The 22,092-nt window shown below is 39.8% G+C and overlaps 1 protein-coding gene across 1 annotated transcript; it reads right to left on the reverse strand.

The window, feature by feature from the left end:
• Positions 1-262: 262 nt before the first annotated feature.
• Positions 263-1,888, reverse strand: LOC110780913 (uncharacterized). Its single transcript, XM_056839597.1, has 2 exons — positions 1,359-1,888; positions 263-1,271 (listed from the first exon to the last, which is right to left on the reverse strand). Exons 1-2 carry the CDS (start codon positions 1,886-1,888, stop codon positions 263-265), a joined length of 1,539 nt encoding a protein of 512 aa, XP_056695575.1.
• Positions 1,889-22,092: the final 20,204 nt, after the last annotated feature.

A 22,092-nucleotide genomic window follows, 5' to 3' on the forward strand; every position in this document is an offset into this window, starting at 1 on the left:
ATTGGTAGATGGATGACTTTGATGGTTTCAGCGTCGTTTCATAACATTTCTTTGCGTCCCTTTGTTGTCCTTTGATTTTCATGACTCCCCATTTGGTTGGAAACTTGATTGACTGGTGGTATGTTGATGGCACTGCTTTCATTTTGTGGATCCATGGTCGTCCTAGAATGACGTTGTATGCTGATGGGCACTCGACGACGTTGAACTTGGTCATCACATTAACACCTTCTACGTACGTAGGCAGCGATATCTCCCCTACTGTTCATAGCGACTCTCCACTGATTCCTACTAAGACCGTCGACCTTCTGATTATACTCTTTTCTTCTAGTCCCATTTCTTGCAGAGCCTCTAAGAACAGTACGTTTGCTGAACTGCCGTTGTCGATCAGTATCCTTTTGATGAGAGTGTTGCCTATTGGGAGCGATATGACTAGCCCGTCGTGGTGTTCCTGTTGTGTGTCGGTTGAATCTGAATCGTCGAAGGTTATTGTCATCGTTGCTAATGACTTGTCGAGTGCTACTTCATCTTCGATCTGCCCCTCTTTGACAACTTCAAATTCGCCTCTGTTGATTTTTTTAGCTGCAGAAGAAGTTAGTCCACAGATATCTGAACCACCATAAATAACATTTACCACTTTTTCGAACATGGGCGGGGCCGGTCGGTCGCCGCTTGGTGCTGGGCTGGGTTGGGTGTTGCTGTCCTTGTTGTACGTCTCCTTCCCTTTGTCGCTTAGCAGCTCCTTCAGGTGGCCTCTTTTCAATAGATACGCCACCTCCTTTTTGAGGGAGATGCATTCCTCGGTTGTGTGGCCATTGTCGCGGTGGAAGTCGCACCACCTGCTCATGTCCTTCATGGAGTCTGGTCTGTCGCTCTTCTTAGGCCATCTGACAGTACCACCTAGATTTTGAAGGGCGTTTACCACGCCTCCGATGTCGACGTTGAAGCCATACTCGGAGATGGGGGGATAAACGACCCGTTCATTCCTGTAAACATTGTTAGCGTCATCGTATTGATTGAAATTTTGTACCTGGTTCTGCCGGTTATACGGCTGGTGTCGCCAGCTGCTACTCCTTGGGGTGTACGATCTCCTGTCGCTGCTGCCCCCTGTTGAGCGTTGGGACGCCGTCCGGATGACCTCGTCGTCTTCAATCCACATTTGGGCGGTGGCTCTCGATCGCACCTCCTCGAAGGTTGTACAGGGGTATTTGGTTATTTCCCGGTACAGCTCCGAATTGGGGATGAGACCTCTTTTGAATGCCTCGATAGCTGTCCTGACATCACATATTTTTATACTAATTTTTTCACAATTAAAGCGGTTAAAGTAATCGCGTACCGACTCGGTTCATCCTTGGACCAACCGATAGAGGTCACTGGTTTGCTTTTCCAATTGGCGACTGCTGGCGAACTGCTGATAAAAAGCGTTGATTAGGTCGGACAGGCAGGAGATGGATCCGGGGGCGACGTTCATGAGCCATTCCAGAGCTGCTCCATCGAGGGTACCGCCGAACGACTTGCACATGACAGGCTCGACCAAATCGTATGGGATTCCGATCTGCCACATGCGCTGCTTGTAGAAGTTGACGTGCCGGTAAGGATCAGACGTTCCATCATACAGGGTGGTCCACGTAGGGAGTCGAAGTGTGTGTGGAACCGTTACTCTGGCGATCGTTTCACAAAATGGTGATGCCGCATACCCGTCGGTTGGTTCGGTCTCTAATGGTGTGGGTGCTCCGGGTAGCTTGATCATTAGCTTCATCAGGCGAGAGTAATGCTTTGTCATGCGAGCGTCCATCTTGTTCAGGCGCTGGGTCACCGGGTCCGGGTTCGATCCGTCTTCCTCACCTTGGGGCTCTTCGTCGTCTGTCAGATCTTTGAAATCGTCGGGCATCTCGAATGTCAGCTTTCTCGGCTTCCCACCAGCCTTGAAACTAAAGATGGCTGTGGGCCGGGCCGGCCCGAAGCCCAACCCGACCCGGCATGAAAAAACACGGCCCGGCACGAGCACGCAAAAAGCACGGCCCGGCACGGGCACGAAGTCGTGGGCCGTGGGCCGGGCCTGGGCCTTACTTTTTTGGAAAAAGCACGACAAGGCACGGCACGACTCGACCCGGCACGACAAAGCACGTTAAATTTAGTCAAATTAGCCTTAGGCACGCAGGCCTGCCTGGCACGGCACGAAAGCACGTGGGCTTGGGCCGGGCCTGGGCCTTATTTTTAACTTTTCGGCCCGGCACGGCACGGCACGAAACAACGTGGGCCTGACGTGGGCCCGACACGTTTAGGCCCACGGTCCGTGGGCTCGGCACGAAGCACGACCCGGCCCGGCCCACAACCATCTTTACTTGAAACGCGACTGGTATCTTGAGCTCTTCACAGAATCAAGCTCTTTTTGCAAGATTTCAGTGGATGCCCTTTCTTGGGCCAGCTCTGCTTGGGCCTTTTCGTAGGCTGCTTTCATCTCTGCGAGCGTCATCTCTTCAGTAGACATGATGTGAGGGGTGATTTTGTGTGAAACCTAGTTAATGTCCCCACACACGGCGCCAAACTGTTTATACCAAATTTCGTCTAGGGGCGACTTTCGGCTAGGGTCGACACTAACTAAGCAATGAACGAATAAAGCAAATAAAAGAGACACGACACAGAGAAGTGTTGACGCGGAAAACCCAGGAATAAGGTAAAAAACCGCGGATAGCTATGAGGCTATCAATCCACTAAGTATTCTATCTGATTGTTTATGTATTTTTCTAATGATCAATATAAGGAATTAAAGAGCTAATACAAGAATTATATGAGCGCTTGATAGCTTGAGAGTTTGAGTGCTTGAGTTAACTTGTGCTTTAGGGTCATCGTCTTGGTGCTTTTATAGGATAGTTCCAACGGTCCTGTTAGTTGAGAGAATCCCACAAAGATAGGGATCTCCTTATCACACGTTTCTCCAGTCTTCAACCAATTCCGCGCTTCTCGTGCATATCTTGGACTTGTTCTGCTAGCATGACGGCGCTGCCTGTCATGGGCCTTGGGCTAACCTATCTTTGTCAACGTATTCCTCGAGGTTACGTCTCTGTCGCTTGCGCGTTGTCGCCAGTCCTTCGTCGTCTATGCCTCGTCGTACGACGCTACGTCAGACGCGTCTCCATGGCAGAATGTTCACCTGTGACACGACAGAACCTGGTTGACATGACATGATCAAACGTTAGAGCGGTTATGTCGCTAGTCCAAAAAGTGGGATAACAATAGCCACTAAAAAGATATATCTGGGTCAAGTTGTGCCTGAAAAATAGCCCAAAAATTCTGTATAAACCCCTTATTTTTTATAACCCCTAACAGCTGTATCCGGGTACAGCCAACTATGGATGTACCTCCCCAAAAAACAACGCGTCTGTTGTATTATTTGTTCTTTTTTGTTGTACTGTTTGTTATTTCATGTTGCTTTTAAATTTATCATAAAATTGTTCATAATTATTGTATTTTCTTTTTCTGAAATTTTATGTTTTTTAATATTGTTTATTCTTTTTTGTTGAATTATTTGTTTTTTCTTGTTTGTTTGTTTGTTCATAATAATCATCTGGTTAATGTTCATTAATAAAATTAAGCTCTTCACTAATCTTTTATGTTTTTACAAGTGTGTGTCTTGTTTTTTTTTTGTATTGTTTGTTCTTTCTTGTTGTACTGCTTGTTCTTTCATGTTGTTTTTTTTAAATTCATTATAAAATTGTTCATAATTGTTGTATTGTTTGTTTTTTATTCTGGAATTTCGTGTTCTTTTTATATTATTTGTTCTTTTTTGTTGAATTGTTTGTTCTTTCTTGTTTATTTGTTTGTTCATCATAATCATCGGGCTTATGTTCATAATGAAATTGTTCATACTTTTTGTTTTATTTGTTCATACCTTTTGTATTTTTGTTCTTTCTTGTTCTATTTTACGTCTCTGCTAATTGTGCGACGCAAATAAGGGTCATTTGCGTCGAGAGCTTTTGCCACGCACGATGTGCGACGCAAATATGCTTAAAAGTGCGATGCAAATGACCCTTTTTCCACTAGTGATCTTTTAAACCCTTCGTTCTTTCTTTTTAACCTATTTTTTTCTTTGCATGCTCATCATTTTCAAATCAATAAATGTTCATTTTTAAATTAGTTATGATCCTCATATCAAATTACTTACTATTTTCATTTTCAACCTACAACAATGAGGAAATTGAAACAGCGAAAGTAAAATATTCTTCAAACCACACTTCATACACACATTCAAAAGTATAAGAACTCGAGACTACATCAAAAACAAGATTCAAGATTGAAGATATAGAAAAATAAGCGGATGATTTATACCGATATCTTGTAATTCAAGTATAATTTCACATAGGTAATGCCTAAAATAATAAAATGTTCAATTTTTTGGTAAAATATGTTATTTGACATGTTTTAATTGCTCAATATATGTAAATATGTGTTCAAAGTAATAACATGGTAATGCAATAACTAAGTTCATTTTAAAATTAGTAAATACTTATTTTACAATCAGTGGATAAATATTCATTTCTAAATTGGTTGAATAAATGAGGATTGTCAAATAATTAGATAAACGTTCATATTCGAACAAGTAGATAAATGTTCATTTTCAAATGAATAAGTAATATTCATTTCCAAAATAGTAAATGTTCATTTCCGAAGTAGTAAATGTTCATTTCAAATAAATAAATAATTGTTCATTTCCGAAATAGTAATAATTTGCGGATTTTTTAGGTCGGGCTGCACCCCTTGATCACTGATCAGGTCTACTCTTTGTCATCCTACAATGTAACCAAAATTATTCAATTCATTAAGGTCTCCGTGAGCGATTCAGAATCGACTCGATCTAAGTTCTACTTGATCTAGTAATTTGTTTTGTTATTTGGTTGAGTTTCATCTTCATATTATAATTCGAATAGTAAACGAGTAGAATTCAAGCTCCTGCGTACTTGACTTGTAACTTCGTGATGACACTCGTTATTTTAAGATGTACGTAGTAAAACATTTCTTCAAATGTTAATGACATTAGCATATAAAGTACTCTGTGTCTCATAATCTCATTTAATCCATGGCTTTGAAAAATTTTGATCTACAAAAAATACTTCGTATACAGCGTGTCATGTTTAACGACTGTCACCCCTATGCATTAGCAATATGTTATGCGATCCACTCAATTGTAAACATTTTTATATATTATACAGAGTAGAGTTTTTGAACTTTATACCACAAAGAAATGAGGTAAAGTCTTATCACCTTAAATATCTTATAATTGTGTTTTTTTTTGTTTTTTTTTTTGCTAAACAAGAGAGAATAATATTATTAAACACAAACCAATTACAACCTAAACTAACTCAAAGGGAATCGAACCAACTAGGTTGGACCCCTTTCCAAAGAGCTAGGAAAACAAGAGTAATACAAAGCTTATAAGGTAGAAAACCATAAGTTATCCTTCCTACTTACTTTCTTAGCCATAACAACCAAAACTCTTTCTCTAACAATCTGAATAATCCTAGAAACCGCATTCTGCACATTTGGAATTAAAGCATCCCATTAGCGGTTATTCCTGCTCTTCCATATGAAGTAAACTACAGCTGCCAAGGCTGCATACCTCACTTGTTTCCTGAACTTGGACTGGTTATTATGACTTATCATTCTCATGATGTGTTGCAGGTTACAAGAGACAATAGATATCCCAAACCAATTTTTAATAGCAGTGATGCATCTGCTACTATAAGGACAAGCAAAGAACAGGTGATCATGATCCTCATCATACTCAACAAACAGGTTGCAGAGGCACTAACACCAATTTTAGCCAATTTTGCAGTGGTTTGTAACCTAGCTTGAACTTCCATCCAACGTATGAATCTATGTCTAGGGGTATTAAGCCTACTCCGAACCATAGTATCCCAATGAATCAGAGGTTTAGTACCTGTAAGCTTCTCATAAATTGACTGCACAAGAATACTGAGGCATAGAAGTAAACTCAGCCTGAGTGTACACCATCTTTATCAGCCCCTTTGTTGCAGAAATCTTCTTCCAATACCAGCTAGCAGAAGTTGTTGGCTGAATCCCCATCTTTCACATACACAACATTAACCCATTTGATCGAAACATTGTCCTGTTTGGAAGCAATAGCCCAAACATACTTCACCATGTTTGCGGTGTTCCATGTAAACACATCTTTGAAGCCAAGCCCACCATATTTCTTAGCACAACAAGAGCTATCCAGACTATATTACTAGGATTATGACTATAGGCATGACCACTCCAGAGAAAAGCTCTACAAACCTTAGTAACATCATGTAGGACTTTCTTAGGGAGAATATAGATTTGGGACCAATACATATGCAAACTGAGCAATACAGAATTGATGAGCTGCATTCTGACTGTGTATGACAAATTCCATAAACTCCAGACTTTGATTATGGCAATCATTTTATCCACAAGAACATCACACGAAGAAATAATATTCCTTTAGCAGAGATAGGAACTCCTAGGTGTTTAAAAGGGAGATTACTCCAAGTCAAACCGGAGGCATTCATCACTTTAAGAACCTCAGTATCAGTCATTCCACAACAATATTTAGAAGACTTATGCTTATTATTCAGCAAACCAGAAGAATCTGAGAAAATTTTAAAAGCTTGAAGCAAAAGGTAAGCTGAGGGAAATTCACCTTTACTGTAAAATATTAAATCATCTGCAAAGCAGAGTTGTGTGAGCTTGATTTCTCTACACCTTGGGTGAAACTAAAAGAGGGGAAGCTCACTCATCTTGTAAAGAATTCTGGAAGGATATTCCATGCATATTACAAATAATAAATGAAACATGGGGTCTCCCTGTCTTAAACCTCTTTCTGACTTAAAGAACCCATGCATTGTCCCATAAATCATTAAGGAAAACTTTAGAGTGGTCACACATTCCATGATAAGATCCACAAAATATCTAGGGAACCCTAATTACACCAACGTTTCTTTAAGGAACCCCCAGTCCACTGTATCACGGGCTTTCTGTAAGTCAATTTTTATCATGCAGCTTGGCTTGACATCTTTTCTCCCATAGTGCTTCACTAGGTCTTGCACTACCATGATATTATGAACTATGTATCTTCCATGAACGAACCCCCCTTGATTTTCTAGAATCAAATCAGGTAAGATCTGCCTAAGCCACCCACAGAGAACTTTAGTAACACATTTGTAAAGGGTATTACAGCATGAAATAGGCCTTAATTCACTCACATTCTTTGGACAATTAGTCTTAGGAATAAGAGTGATCACATTGTGATTAAGCTCCTTAAGCAATCTATCATGTTGAAGGACATCCAAGGCATCAACAATAACATCATTTCCCAATTTGTAAATGGTATTACAGCATGAAATAGGCCTGAATTCACTCACATTCTTTGGACAATTAGTCTTAGGAATGAGAGTGATCACATTGTGATTAAGCTCCTTAAGCAATCTACCATGTTGAAGGACATCTAGGACATCAACAATAACATCATTCTCCACTATATTCTAAGTATCCTTATAAAAATAAGAGCCAAAACCATCAGGACCTGGAGCTTTAACACTAGGAATAGAGAATAAAGCCTTTTTACCTCATCAACAGTGTAAGGGGCACTAAGAATGGCTTTGTCAGTTTCAATAACAAGAGGCCCTGCTTGCACAATATGGATAAGAATAGATATTCTATTAGACTGAGTAGTACCCAAAAGAGCATTGTAATAACTCAGGAAAGCTTGAGAATTGAAACTTCTGCTGGATTATCTCTCCATACCCCACTCATATCATGGATGTTGTAAACCTGATTCTGAGTGTTCCTACTCTTGATACTTTGGTGGAAAAGAGATTTATTCTCATCACCATATTTTAACCATGCATCATTAGCCTTCTGCTTCAGAAAGTCCAGATAGGCTTGATGTTTGATTCTGTACCCAGTCACAACCATGAACTCTGAGTCAGCAAGATTTTGATCAGAAGGATGCAAATGCATTGCATTTTGAGCAGCAATCATATCTTGATATGCTTTGAGATCAAAAGTCTGGATGTCAGTAAACCCATTCCTATTCAACTCCTTAAGAGCAGCTTTCACCTTTTTCAGTTTAGTAACAACTCATACATTTTACTTCCATGCACCTGTCCATTCCATTTCTCTTGAATAGTGGCAATGAAAATAGCAGAAGTCTTCCACATGTAAAGTATTTGAAGGGTTTCCCCCCCGCATCTCTTGGATATACAGTCAGTAATCCAGGTGAGTGATCAAAGTAACCTTCATTCATAAAACAAGCGTCAGCAGAAGGATAACACCCCTTCCAATTAGGATTAGCCATAATCCTATCAATTTTTGAGAAGGCCCTAGATGTGCCTTGATGTTTATTGTTCCAGACATAAAAGTTCCCTAAACTTTTAATATCCTCCATTTTACAGTAATGCATGCATTCACAAATATCCACCATCTTAGTGCTTCTAACAGGAGCACCAATCCTCTCCTCCACGGTCATAACACAGTTGAGATCCCCACACAAAATCCAAACATCATGTGTTAAGAGCTTTCAAATCTCTCTAAAAATCTTCTCTTTTATGACTCTCATTAAAAGCATAAACGAAAGTACAATAAAAACCGGGCAATCCACTCACTGGAGCAACAAAACAATGAATGAACTGCCCTGATATAACAAGGATATTGACTGAAAAGCTGTCAGGATTGCAAGCAACAATTATTCTACCCCCCTCATGATAACTAGCATTACTGGTAAAAACACCAGTTTAAAAACATCCTTTGGTAAAGATTTACCTAGATGACAAGCTTTACCTTATGCTCCAAAAGCCCAACTAAAACCACATGATACGTATGTATAAATTGTTTCAAAATATCCTGTTTTTGAGCTAAGTTAATGCCCTTGACATTCCAAGTTAGGATTCTATCCATAAGAGTTGGAAGAGTTCCCTCTTCCTGAGCTTAGCACCTCTAAATTCAAACATTGTGATCATCATCATTCAACATCTGCAAGTGATTGTTAACTGGCGTTGGCACTGGAATAGTAGGCCTAACCCTGATTGGTCTGAGAGTTCTTTGAAAACCCTCCTTATCCACCTTTGGTCTAGATTCCACTACTGGTGCATTTATCACAGGCTGCTGTACACCCAAATTTTCCTGGCCTTATCATACTTACAGTCAGAAGTTAAATATCCCACCATTTTACAACTTGCACAAATAGTTGGCCTCCATTCATAAGTAATATCCACCTCAACCAACTCACCATGTTCATCCATGAAAGAAACTTGACCAGGAAGTTTCTGAGTAATAGGCATATCAACCAAAACCCTAGCGAATTGAAGTTTATCTCTTCTAACAGTGGCAACATCCATTTTGATAGGTTTGCCTAATTGAATCACTATTTTAAACAGATACTTGAAATTTAGTCTCAACTGAATCCAAATAGGAACTGACTTAATTTCCTCCTTCTCCATATCCATTTCTACCCACCATGGTTTCACTGTCATTGGCTTACTGTCAAAAAAATAATGCCCAGAGATCACCTTATCCCTCATATCCATGGTCAGAAATCAAACCAGGTAAATCCCCTTAAATTGAAACCTTCCATCACTAGCACCACCTTGTCCACATTAAATTTCTTCCATATTCTCCTAATGAAACCTTCCATCACATGAATTGGGGGATTAGCTCCCACAATATAGCAAATTATGGAAGAATTCCAAAAATCTACCTCTTCCTGTATATCCTCAAGCTCAATCTGAACAGGGTTAGCAGAACTATCTAAATCAATTGATTCTATTGAGTCAACTGATCATCACCAGTACTATCAACATGTTCATTCAAATTCGCAGCTACTTCATCAACTTGCTGTAAAATTGGGACATAAATCATACCAATATCAACGTTGGATTGAGTTTTGTTCAGCATTCCAGCTGAGTGATGAATCGATTGCATCCATTTATTGAACGCATGTCGCATTTCTTAACGCACTTGTAAATGCTGCAGCCCAGATTTTGGTGTGAGAATTTCATTTTCTATCGTCAAATCTAACGTTTCAACCCCCAAAACCTCCTCAATTGATCAAGTTTTGAGTGCCTGAGAATCAGATGAAGGTCCACGAGGCTTCTTATTTGCATTGCCATGCTTACTTCCTTGCGATTTATCTCCAGACTTCCTTTCCATGGCGATGGTGCACGATAAGCTAAGCTACCGTGCACCGAGAGGAAACATGGGGAGAAAGCCAAAGATTTCTTTTCCCCTGCGAGTTAATATGATGGCATTTTCGATAATTGTGTTTTCGTACACAAATACATATAACTTGGTTTTAAATATATTATTTATTAGCCGCGTTGATTTATGATGGTTTTCGTCTGATTCAATTCATGTGTCTTTCGAACTCGCAAAAATCTTTACCAAGAAAACAACTTGTACTAGCTACATTGTATATACCCACGAAATTCTATCGAATAAAACTGGACCTGCTCAAGACGAGCCCGGCTCGCCCGAAATTTTTGCAGGTTTGGGCAGAATTTCCCGGCACGGTTTCAGGGCCCGGCCCGAAAATTTAATATTTTGGGCAGGTTTGGGAAACACAAAAATACACTTTTTAGTTATAAATTTGGCCCAGCCTGAAAATGGCCCGAAAAGCCCCGGTATTTAGGCTCGAAAATAGCGGGTTGGGCACAACTTTTTTGGCCTGAATCTTGGCCCGGCCCGCCCCGACCCGACCCGAAATACCAGACTGATTTTTTATACCCAAACCCGGCCCGGCCCACTGTTTGATCAGGTCAAAATAAAACTCACTGTAGGGGCATTTACTACACTCAAATGTATGATTTTATTTAAATTAACAACATAAAAAAAAAACTTAATTAGAGGGAAAATGTCCAAAATAGCCGATTTTTCAAAGAAAATTTTGCTATTACTGTTAGGTTATGATACATATGATATTACATAAATCATGCGGAAACAACCATTAACCCAGGATTACATATTATTTACACATAATCATATAGCATAATTTAGATGCATACTCTTTGTTGCGTGCCCTCCCTAGCTGCGCCCGAACCGAACAAGAACAAGTCTTTAGGACTCCAAGTGTCGTCCCTCCGTAGATAGTCCACAGCACGTCCGGATCCGCCTTAAGATTGACCAACTAGAATCGCCCTTAAGGTACTAGAATTTTCGGCACTTTTGAGCAAGATGTGTGGCTGAATTTTTCTCTCAAAAACTCACTTTGAATACTTTGAAACTCATTCTAAATTGTGAACCCAGGCCACATATTTATAGGGTTATGGAAAGGGAATTGGAATCCTATTCAGATACAAATTAATTAAACCTAGAATCCTACAAGAACTCTAATTTAATTAATTTATCAAATAGAATTAGGAATTTAATCATTAACCGAACTCTGCACGTTTTAGGAAACGTGCACGAACACAAACACTTACGCACACACACACGGCAGCCACGATGGGCCGCCCATGCGTGCGTGCGAGCAGCAGCCCACGCAGCGAGGCCTGCGCGAGCCTCAAGCCCACGCAAGCACCCGCGCGCGCTGTGCGCGCTGCCACGGCCTGCTGGGCCTGTCCTTGCGCTGGGCCTGGCGTGGCTGTTTGTGTGGCGCGCTTGGCTTGCTGGGCGATGGCCTGGCTTCGTGCTGGGCCCTCGTCCGGCAGGCCTCGTCCGATGCTTATTCGTACGATACGCTTCCGATTAAATTTCCGATTCCGGAATTCATTTCCGATACGAACAATATTTAACAATTCCGATTCCGGAATTAATTTCCGTTTCGAACAAATATTTAATATTTCCGTTTCCGGAATTATTTTCCGATTCCGGTAATATTTCCGATTCTGACAATATTTCCGTTTCCGGCAATATTTCCGATTCTGGTAATATTTCCATTTCCGATAATATTCTCCGATACGTACCATGTTTCCGTTTCCGGCAACATCTACGACTTGGATAATATTTATATTTCCGATACGATCCATATTTCCGTTTCCGGTAATATCATCGTTTCCGGAGTATTCATTTCTTGCCTGTGACGATCTCAGCTCCCACTGAAACCAAGATCCGTCGATTCCGAATATCCATAGATAGAGTATTTAATGCCATTAAATACTTGATCCATTTACGTACTATTTGTGTGACCCTACGGGTTCAGTCAAGAGTAAGCTGTGGATTAATATCATTAATTCCACTTGAACTGAAGTGGCCTCTAGCTAGGCATTCAGCTCACTTGATCTCACTGAATTATTAACTTGTTAATTAATACTGAACCGCATTTATTAGACTTAACATAGAATGCATACTTGGACCAAGGGCATTATTTCCTTCAGTCTCCCACTTGTCCTTAGGGACAAGTGTGCATTTCCTAATTCCTTTGTCGCTCGATGCTTGCTCTTGAACATAAGGTAAGAGTTGTCATCCTTATTATGTCCAGAGGTGTTCCTCGGTTTCAGAGTTCAACTGATCAAATAAACAGATAATCATAGCCTATGATTCATCCGAGCACGGCCATGCATTTCACAGTTTCTAGCTCTCCGAGTGGCCTTGTACAACTTTTAAGCACCTCATCCCGATTTATGGGAGGACAATCCCAATCTTGCGATCTTGAGATTAGACTTCGTTTGATAGGTGATTACCTGAGCGTTGCCTTTATAGCCTCCTTTTACGGTGCGACGGTTGGTCAACGTCAAAGCAACCAGTTCTCAAACAAGTAATCTCAAATCACTCAGGTATTGAGGATTTAGTGTCTAATAATTTAATGAAATTTACTTATGACAGATTTTCATCTCTTACAATAAAGTTTCATAGGTCTCGTCCGATACTAGTCTTCCCAAAGTAAGTATCTATGCAAATGATTATGACATTGCCATGTCCACATAGTTCAAGAAACAGAACTACTAGTCATCTTGCATTCTAATCGTCTAACGTTTTCTATGCGTCCAATTTTATAGAAAACTCCGACTAGGGACCATTTTCAACTTTTGACATTCAAGTTCACTTGATAGACATTTCTTAGTCACAGGACTGGTCCTGACAGTCTATCTTGAATATATCGTCAAATTGAAGGGACTCATCATTTAATAAACCACAAATTAAATGGAAAAATGAATTCTTTTCATTTATTGTGAATGATTAACCAATAATGTTTTACAAAGATTTAAACTCTAAAACTTTAAAACATTAAACAGAGACATCAAAGCCATTCTCCAATATGCTTGATTCCCATAGCTGCAGTGTGCGAGTTGTGCTTCGCCTGCGGCAGAGGTTTAGTTAATGGATCTGATATGTTGTCATCAGTTCCAATTTTGCTTATCTCGACTTCTTTTCTTTCAACGAACTCTCGTAGAAGGTGAAATCTACGAAGTACATGCTTGACTCTCTGGTGGTGTCTAGGCTCTTTTTCCTGTGCAATAGCTCCGTTATTGTCACAATACAGGGCTATTGGTCCTTTAATGGAGGGGACTACACCAAGTTCACCTATGAACTTCCTTAGCCATATAGCTTCCTTTGCTGCTTCATGTGCAGCAATGTACTCCGCTTCAGTTGTAGAATCCGCAAAGGTGCTTTGCTTAGCACTTTTCCAGCTTACTGCTCCTCCGTTGAGGCAGAAGACAAACCCAGACTGTGATCTGAAATCATCTTTGTCGGTTTGGAAACTTGCGTCCGTATAGCCTTTAACAATTAATTCATCATCTCCACCATAGACCAGGAAGTCATCTTTGTGCCTTTTCAGGTACTTCAGAATGTTCTTGGCAGCAGTCCAATGCGCCTCTCATGGGTCTGACTGGTATCTGCTCGTAGCACTGAGTGCGTACGCAACATCCGGGCGTGTACATATCATAGCATACATTATTGAACCAATCAATGATGCATATGGAATCCCATTCATTCGTCTACGCTCATCAAGTGTTTTTGGGCACTGAGTCTTGCTTAGAGTCATTCCATGAGACATGGGTAGGTAGCCTCGCTTGGAGTCCGCCATCTTGAACCTATCAAGCACCTTATTGATATAAGTGCTTTGACTAAGTCCAATCATCCTTTTAGATCTATCTCTGTAAATCTTGATGCCCAATATGTACTGTGCTTCTCCTAGATCCTTCATCGAAAAACATTTCCCAAGCCAAATCTTGACAGAGTTCAACATAGGAATGTCATTTCCGATAAGTAATATGTCGTCGACATATAATACTAGGAAAGAAATTTTGCTCCCACTGACCTTCTTGTATACACAAGATTCGTCTGCGTTCTTGATGAAACCAAAGTCACTGACTGCTTCATCAAAACGTATATTCCAGCTCCTGGATGCCTGCTTCAATCCGTAGATTGACTTCTTTAGCTTGCATACCTTCTTAGCATTCTTTGGATCCTCAAAACCTTCAGGCTGTGTCATAAACACAGTTTCTGTTAAAACGCCGTTTAAGAAAGCAGTTTTGACATCCATCTGCCATATTTCGTAATCGTAATATGCAGCGATTGCTAACATTATTCGAATAGACTTTAGCATTGCAACTGGTGAAAAGGTTTCATCGTAATCCACACCGTGGACTTGCCTGTAACCTTTTGCAACCAATCTAGCTTTGAAAACTTCAAGTTTCCCATCCTTGTCCTTTTTCAGTTTGAAAACCCATTTGCTTCCAACGGCTTGATAGCCATCTGGAAAATCGACCAAATCCCATACTTGGTTTTCAGACATGGAGTCTAATTCAGATTGCATGGCTTCTTGCCATTGCTTGGAGCTAGGGCTCGTCATAGCTTGTTTGTAAGTCGCAGGTTCATCACTTTCAAGTAATAGAACGTCATAGCTCTCGTTCGTCAAAATACCTAAGTACCTTTCCGGTTGAGATCTATATCTTTGCGATCTACGCGGGGTAACATTTCTAGATTGACCATGATTCTCACCAGATTCTTCTAAAGATCTCGGAGTTTCATCCTGAATGTCATCTTGAGCATTCTCTAGAGTTTGTTGTTCGACTCGAATTTCTTCGAGGTCTATTTTTCTCCCACTTGTCATTTTGGAAATGTGATCTTTCTCCAAAAAGACACCATCTCGAGCAACAAACACTTTGTTCTCAGATGTATTGTAGAAGTAATACCCCTTTGTTTCCTTTGGATAGCCCACAAGGATACATTTGTCAGATTTTGGATGAAGTTTGTCTGAAATTAATCGTTTGACGTATACTTCACATCCCCAAATCTTAAGAAAAGACACATTTGGAGGCTTTCCAAACCATAATTCGTATGGAGTCTTTTCGACAGCTTTAGACGGAGCTCTATTTATAGTGAGTGCAGCTGTATTTAGTGCATGTCCCCAAAATTCTAATGGAAGTTCGGCCTGACCCATCATTGACCTGACCATGTCTAGCAAGGTTATGTTCCTCCGTTCCGACACATCCATTGTGGTGTTCCAGGAGGAGTCAACTCTGATAGAATTCCACATTCTTTCAGATGGTCATCAAATTCATAGCTCAGATATTCACTGCCTCTATCAGACCGCAGTGCCTTAATCTTCTTGCCTAATTGATTCTCTACTTCACTCTGAAATTCCTTGAATTTGTCAAAGGATTCAGACTTATGCTTCATTAGGTAGACATAATCATACCTACTGAAGTCATCAGTGAAAGTGATAAAGTAGCTGAAACCACCTCTAGCATTTGTACTCATTGGTCCACATACATCTGTATGGATTAAACCCAATAGTTCATTTGCTCTTTCTTCAACTTTAGAGAAAGGTTGCTTTGTCATTTTGCCAAGTAAACATGATTCGCATTTACCATAATCCTCTAAGTCAAATGGTTCTAGAATCCCTTCCTTTTGAAGTCTTTCTAAGCGTTTCAAGTTTATATGGCCTAATCGACAATGCCACAGATAGGTGAGATCTGAATCATCATTTTTGGCCTTTTTGGTATTTATGTTATATACTTGTTTGTCGTGATCTAATAAATAAAGTCCATTGACTAATCTAGCAGATCCATAAAACATCTCTTTAAAATAAAACGAACAACTATTGTCTTTTATTAAAAAGGAAAATCCCTTAGCATCTAAGCAAGAAACTGAAATGATGTTTTTAGTAAGACTTGGAACATGGAAACATTCTTCCAGTTCCAAAACTAGCCCGGAGGGCAACGACAAATAGTAAGTTCCTACGGCTAATGCAGCAATCCGTGCTCCATTTCCCACTCGTAGGTCGACTTCACCCTTGCTTAACTTTCTACTTCTTCTTAGTCCCTGTGGATTGGAACATAAGTGTGAGCCACAACCTGTATCTAATACCCAAGAAGTTGAATTAGCAAGTATACAGTCTATAACGAAAATACCTGAAGATGGAACGACTGTTCCGTTCTTCTGATCTTCCTTTAGCTTCAAGCAATCTCTCTTCCAATGCCCCTTCTTCTTGCAGTAGAAGCATTCGGATTCAGAAGTGGGTTGACTGACCTTCCTCTTTGCAGATTTGGCGCCAGTTTGCTTAGTTGGGCTGGCCTTGTTGCCACCTTTCTTAGCATTCCTCTTCTTTCCAGATTCCTTGAACTTGCCCCCACGCACCATAAGCACATCCTGCTTATCACTTTTGAGCGTCTTTTCAGCGGTCTTCAGCATACCGTGAAGCTCAGTGAGCGTTTTGTCCAGAATATTCATACTGTAGTTCAGTTTGAACTGATCATACCCGCTATGAAGAGAATGGAGGATGGTGTCTATAGCCATTTCCTGAGAAAATTGCTGATCCAGCCGACTCATATTCTCAATGAGTCCAATCATTTTGAGAACATGTGGACTTACGGGCTCGCCTTTCTTAAGTTTGGTCTCAAGAATTTGCCTATGAGTCTCGAATCTTTCGACTCGAGCCAGATCTTGGAACATGTTCTTCAACTCACTGATGATTGTGAAAGCATCTGAGTGGATGAACGTTTTCTGCAGATCCGCACTCATGGTGGCAAGCATTAGACATTTCACATCCTTGTTGGCATCAATCCAACGATTGAGGGCTGCCTGAGTGACCCCGTCGCCTGCAGCTTCGGGCATCGCCTCATCTAGGACATACTCCTTTTCTTCCTGCATAAGAACTATTTGCAAGTTCCTTTGCCAGTCAAGGAAGTTTTTCCCGTTCAACTTCTCCTTTTCGAGAATTGATCGAATGTTGAATGAATTGTTGTTTGCCATATTAAAAACTACAATTGAAAAGAATAAACAAATAAATAACCATTCACAGTTTCTCTTAATAAACTTAAATTCTAGCATACATGCATAATTCAATGTTTATTAAGCATTTTATTCAAGTTATGTGTTCCGGCAGGTGTGAATAAAATGATTCCAAGATCCTAAAATCATTGAAGAACTAAGCACAGTTTGTCGACTTAGTCCTAGAACATCTTAGGTAAGCAAAAGCCTTTTGCTAATAGTCTAGAAACTATTCTTGGTTGATAGGTACGTCTAAGAACTTATTAGGTAAACCTATCGAATTTGCCACGACATAAAAGGAGTCCTTACTTATATCGTTGAGTTTCACCAAAACTAACATGTACTCACAATTATTTGTGTACCTTGCCCCTTTAGGACCAATAAGTAACACCTCGCTGAGCGAAAACTATTACTAGATTGATGTAAAGGATATCCAAGCAAGTGTATATTTTGGCATGGCACCTTTTAACTCAATTTTTAAGTTTGGAACTTAAGGCTCTTACTATGTTGGTTAGATTTTAAGTGAACTAAAATCCTTAATCATGCAACATAATCAAGCTTTTGATCTCATGCATTTTAAGACATATTTAAAAGCAATAAATAACTTAAAACATGCATAAGATATTTGTGATCTAGTATGGCCCGACTTCATCTTGAAGCTTTAACTTCAAAGTCCGTCTTGAAAATCTCCGTGGGAGGCACCATTTTCTTCAAATAGGATAAGCTATAACTAATTACAACTATTTGATGGTACGCAGACCATATTTGAATTGAAAAATAACTTTGGTACTTCAGACCAATTACATTCAAATTAATGGTACGCAGACCATATTTTCTATCCTATTTGGGCCATACTAGTCACTTCATAACCTGCAAAACAGTACATATACAATATATACCATTCACCCATTCATTATCATGAATGGCCCACATAGCTGGTTAGTAAAACACATTATGCATCACGTAAACATTTGCAGCAATTAATCAAGGGCACCAATAATCTACCAATTATTCAGTCCTTATTAATTCTAATCAAGTTGTTTTAACCTTAAGGATTTGTAGACCTAATCAAGAGTTTTATGACTAAAAGCGCTCCCACTCAAACCAATAAATTTATATGCTTTACTAATTTTAAACATAAAAATGTATTTCTAGTCTAACCGGAAACATACAAATTTAATTAAAATTTAAAGCTCATATAAATTTATAATTGAATCCAAAAAGTTTAATTTAATTTCAGTCGTTATTTAAATTAATTCATGATTTTAATTTTAGTAAAATAATTAGAATAAATAAAATTTATTATAATTATAATATTCAAAATTAAAATCCAAGAAAATAATTTAAATTATTAATTTTAAAATTAATTAAAATTACGTGAACTGAAATTTTCAAATTAAACATTCAAAACGATCTAATCGTAACGCAAACACCCTACGCATTGCACGCCCATGGGCCGCTCGCACACAGCCATCGCTGGCCATGTGCGCGCAGCCCATGCGCTCGTCGCATAGCTGCTGCATCTCCATCGCAAGCCATCGCACGCTGTGGTGCTTGCTGCGCGCGCGCCAGCGCTCGTCGCACGCGAGCCATCGCTCGCTGGGCGCGCGACATCGCTCGCTTTGCGCGCGACATCGCTCGCTGTGCGCGCGACATCGCTCGCTGTGCGCGCGAGCCATCGCTCGCTGGGCGCGCGACATCGCTCGTTGTGCGCGCGAGCCATCGCTCGCAGTGCGCGCGAGCAACGCTGGGCGCAGCGCTCGTGGCACGCGAGCTTGCGCTCGCTGCGCGCGAGGCAGTGCGCGTTGTGGCGCAGCTCGCTTGCTGCCCACACGCGACTGCCTTGGCTCGCCCTTCGCCCATGCCTATTCGTCCATTGCTCGTGGCCCACGACACAAGGCAGGGCTGCTGCCTTGTGCTCGTGCACTACGCCCTTGCTCATTGCATTCGTGCCGCACGGGCGACGAGCTCCCTTGCTCGTCGTTGCATGCCCGCATTATACAACACCCCTTAAGGGTAACACGAAGCGTCCATTGCTTTGTGCGTGCAAGTTATATGAACGAATTGCATAAAAAATTTAAAATTTATAAAATTAATGACAAATTAATAAATATTATTAATTTCATAATTTTAGTGCGAAAAATCGAAAATTTATTATCCAATTGATTTCCGATTGTTATGGATTCAAGTCTAGGTCATAAAAAAAATTAAAATTTATCATAAATTTACAATTTTTATGGTGGTTTTTAATCATAGGTTTCTAATTAAATTACAATTAATTATGAAAATCAAATTAATTCTAAATTATTCTAATTTTCAACAAATTAATCATAATTACAAATTAGATTGCATAATTAACAAGACTAGGCATTCAAACTTGTTAAACATATGCAGTAGGTCAATCAAAAATTCAAGATTTATCAACAAGAATCGCAAATATTTAATTTAACATCTTAAATTTACGAAATTTTGCATTCGAAAAACTAAAACCTTCGAAAAGTCATAGTTAGGCTTCGAATTTGAGAATTCTGGGTTCGGCAGAAAAATACTCTTTTTGTCAAAATTTTAGAATGCCTTTTACATGCGGAATTGACACAAAAATCACTCGATTTGGATGAGTAACGAAGAAACTGCCGAAAAACTGCGTACGTATAATTAAATAAACGCAATTTGCAATTAATTAACAATTACGAAAATTAATCACCCCTTTTAATTCTTGCAAATTTGTAATATTTAACCATGTTCATGCAATTTAGATTATGAAAATAATAAGGGGCTCGTGATACCACTGTTAGGTTATGATACATATGATATTACATAAATCATGCGGAAACAACCATTAACCCAGGATTACATATTATTTACACATAATCATATAGCATAATTTAGATGCATACTCTTTGTTGCGTGCCCTCCCTAGCTGCGCCCGAACCGAACAAGAACAAGTCTTTAGGACTCCAAGTGTCGTCCCTCCGTAGATAGTCCATAGCACGTCCGGATCCGCCTTAAGATTGACCAACTAGAATCGCCCTTAAGGTACTAGAATTTTCGGCACTTTTGAGCAAGATGTGTGGCTGAATTTTTCTCTCAAAAACTCACTTTGAATACTTTGAAACTCATTCTAAATTGTGAACCCAGGCCACATATTTATAGGGTTATGGAAAGGGAATTGGAATCCTATTCAGATACAAATTAATTAAACCTAGAATCCTACAAGAACTCTAATTTAATTAATTTATCAAATAGAATTAGGAATTTAATCATTAACCGAACTCTGCACGTTTTAGGAAACGTGCACGAACACAAACACTTACGCACACACACACGGCAGCCACGATGGGCCGCCCATGCGTGCGTGCGAGCAGCAGCCCACGCAGCGAGGCCTGCGCGAGCCTCAAGCCCACGCAAGCACCCGCGCGCGCTGCGCGCGCTGTGCGCGCTGCCACGGCCTGCTGGGCCTGTCCTTGCGCTGGGCCTGGCGTGGCTGTTTGTGTGGCGCGCTTGGCTTGCTGGGCGATGGCCTGGCTTCGTGCTGGGCCCTCGTCCGGCAGGCCTCGTCCGATGCTTATTCGTACGATACGCTTCCGATTAAATTTCCGATTCCGGAATTCATTTCCGATACGAACAATATTTAACATTTCCGATTCCGGAATTAATTTCCGTTTCGAACAAATATTTAATATTTCCGTTTCCGGAATTATTTTCCGATTCCGGTAATATTTCCGATTCTGACAATATTTCCGTTTCCGGCAATATTTCCGATGCTGGTAATATTTCCATTTCCGATAATATTCTCCGATACGTACCATGTTTCCGTTTCCGGCAACATCTACGACTTGGATAATATTTATATTTCCGATACGATCCATATTTCCGTTTCCGGTAATATCATCGTTTCCGGAGTATTCATTTCTTGCCTGTGACGATCTCAGCTCCCACTGAAACCAAGATCCGTCGATTCCGAATATCCATAGATAGAGTATTTAATGCCATTAAATACTTGATCCGTTTACGTACTATTTGTGTGACCCTACGGGTTCAGTCAAGAGTAAGCTGTGGATTAATATCATTAATTCCACTTGAACTGAAGCGGCCTCTAGCTAGGCATTCAGCTCACTTGATCTCACTGAATTATTAACTTGTTAATTAATACTGAACCGCATTTATTAGACTTAACATAGAATGCATACTTGGACCAAGGGCATTATTTCCTTCAATTACCAGCATAGAAAAACCTTTTTTTGGTAAATTCTAGAGAGATGAGGGAGAGAGAGAAAGAGGACTTCCACTTCGGGTACTTTTATACTTCCTTTCTCCCTATATTATTACACTATTTAGGTTATGCAGAAGAATTTTGGTAGAGGTAAAAAGAAGAGAGAGAAAGACTAAAATACAAACTTGTCTATGTGATTGCAAATATTGTACTGCATGTATGAATCATGCAACAAGGGTTATGATGTAAGGATGTATGGGTATTTGTAGTGTGTAAACAAGTATTTTATTTCCTCGAATGAAAATGGTGTAATATTTGTGAAACTTCTTTAAAATATAAAGGATGCAATAATATTGGAACAGATGAAATGAGTTTTTTTTATTCTTAGATTTTAATTTTTAATCATGTATCTTTTAAGGAAGCTTATTTAAATTTATTTAGTCTAAAATAAGTTGAATATAACAAAGCCTAAATTCAGAGAATTTCCATTAAGCTCAAATATGTTCAGATAAGTTTAAATAAACCATATAAATTAATTTCATTCAAACTTAGTTGAACCAAACAGAATCTTTTTTTTAAGAGAACCAAACAGAATCTTAAAGTGTCTTTAAATAACTTATCTAAACTTATAACTATGACAATTAAATTTACACTATTTACATATTCTACATAGTGATGCCCTTATAACA

This window comes from Spinacia oleracea, chromosome 3, assembly GCF_020520425.1.
Source record: "Spinacia oleracea cultivar Varoflay chromosome 3, BTI_SOV_V1, whole genome shotgun sequence".
Classification (NCBI taxonomy): Eukaryota; Viridiplantae; Streptophyta; class Magnoliopsida; order Caryophyllales; family Amaranthaceae; genus Spinacia; species Spinacia oleracea.

Excerpts from the sequence above, each read along its gene's own strand:
- LOC110780913 (XM_056839597.1), bottom strand. The coding sequence starts at position 1,888 with ATGCCCGACGATTTCAAAGATCTGACAGACGACGAAGAGCCCCAAGGT. Across the intron at positions 1,272-1,358 it reads CAAACCAGTGACCTCTATCG|GACAGCTATCGAGGCATTCA; the intron begins GTTGGTCCAAGG and ends ATGTGATGTCAG.